Raw genomic sequence first — 1478 nt, forward strand, 5'->3', positions numbered from 1 at the left:
CAGGGTGACGTCACGCGGCGGCAGGAGGTGGGGGGAAAGCGAGGGAAGCTCCAGTGGGCAAGGGCGTCCCTCTCCCCTCCCCGCCGCTGCCTGTCACAGCCTCTCCGCCGATATTATAGGGGCCGAAGCCTGGAGCTCAAAGCGGAAAGTCAGCCAGTGTAATGAACTTCTGGAAACCTTTCCCTTTTTATACCATTCAGTTTCTGAGAGGCAGAGACAGCCTCCTCTGACGCCTTTTCCCCCCTTCCATTATTTTTCCAGGCTCTGATCTCCCTGCTCGCTGCACCGAGGCGCTCGCCGCGGAGCCCCGCTCCCCATCCTACCTTCTCCTTCGTCTCATTGTTGTCCTGGCTGCTGTGGCTCTCGCTTGCCCTCCAGGAGCGCGGTGGCGAGCCCACTCGCACCCCCCTGCACTCTCCCGGGGTCCCGAGAGCATCCGCTCGCAGGGAGGCACGGAGTGGCCGCTGATTTTTGGGTCGTTTCGTTTCTTTTTTTTTTCTTTTTTTTTTTTTTCTCCTTTTTTTTTCTTTAACACGCAGTTACACTTTTGTATGTAGCATGGAGAGTTTCTTATGAGTCTGAAGTGTGATGGCTCCATGTTGGCTCATGCAGGAGATGATAATGGAAATCTTCACACTTTTGTCTTGAGCTTGAGCTGGAGTCTTCAGTCATAGCGGCTGTGGACTGGGCCAGTGTGTCCTGCCCAATGGGTTAAACGAGCACCGTAAAGGTAGACAAGAATCTTTCCAAGACTTCAGTAAGGTCTGGACTCGATCTTAAAAAAACATTAAAAAGTTTGAAAGGGACATAGTCCCAATATGTGCTTTACAATTATGAGCCACAGATTTTCACATGGGCCAGAAATATGTTTTGATTAATGAAATGGCAGTAGTTCAGCTGGTGGTACTAAAAAATACATTGATTGCTTGTAAGCAAATAGAGATTTGACTAATGCGTGGTTTAGTGGACACATAGGGTCCTTCCGGGCTTACATAAGTTATCGATAATGAAATATTTCATGCCTCCAGTATATTTTACCCTTCAACTAGAAGTATTTGTGATCTAGTAATTAGCTCTACTGAAGTTGGTATATATGCTTTGCCATTTTGAGGGGGCATAATGTGTGCCAGGGCGCGGGAGGTTGTTTGCGGGTCTCCGGTACTGAGTCGGAGGGGGGGAAGGTTTGGGTTTAAAGGGCATTACTGTGTTGAAACGTGCTGCTTTTCTCACGGACTTTATGCAATCTTCTGCGACATAATAATTTCTTTTTTAAGAGTTTGAAACTCCGGTCACTCAATTACACGGAATCGCGTAAGCAACTCTATTGAAGGAGGATTTAAATGCAATACTTTGCACACCATTTCCAGTTACAACAAATAATCCTGCAACGAGGAAAGCAGAAACAACTTAAAAGTCACATTTTCCTTATTCCTAAATCCATGCACCTCATAACTGGGGAATTTAAAGCATGACTAACC

At 47.0% G+C, this 1478-nt stretch overlaps 1 protein-coding gene across 1 annotated transcript in view; it reads left to right on the forward strand.

The window, feature by feature from the left end:
- NR2E1 (nuclear receptor subfamily 2, group E, member 1) overlaps positions 1–1478 on the forward strand; it is a 26498-nt gene that overhangs the window by 1531 nt on the left and 23489 nt on the right. The window contains exon 2 of the mRNA XM_009893864.1: positions 262–450. Coding sequence (XP_009892166.1) covers positions 262–450 — 189 coding nt within the window. The remainder of the gene's footprint in view (positions 1–261; positions 451–1478) is intronic.

The sequence above is a fragment of the Charadrius vociferus genome, unplaced genomic scaffold, assembly GCF_000708025.1.
Source record: "Charadrius vociferus isolate BGI_N301 unplaced genomic scaffold, ASM70802v2 scaffold129, whole genome shotgun sequence".
Classification (NCBI taxonomy): Eukaryota; Metazoa; Chordata; class Aves; order Charadriiformes; family Charadriidae; genus Charadrius; species Charadrius vociferus.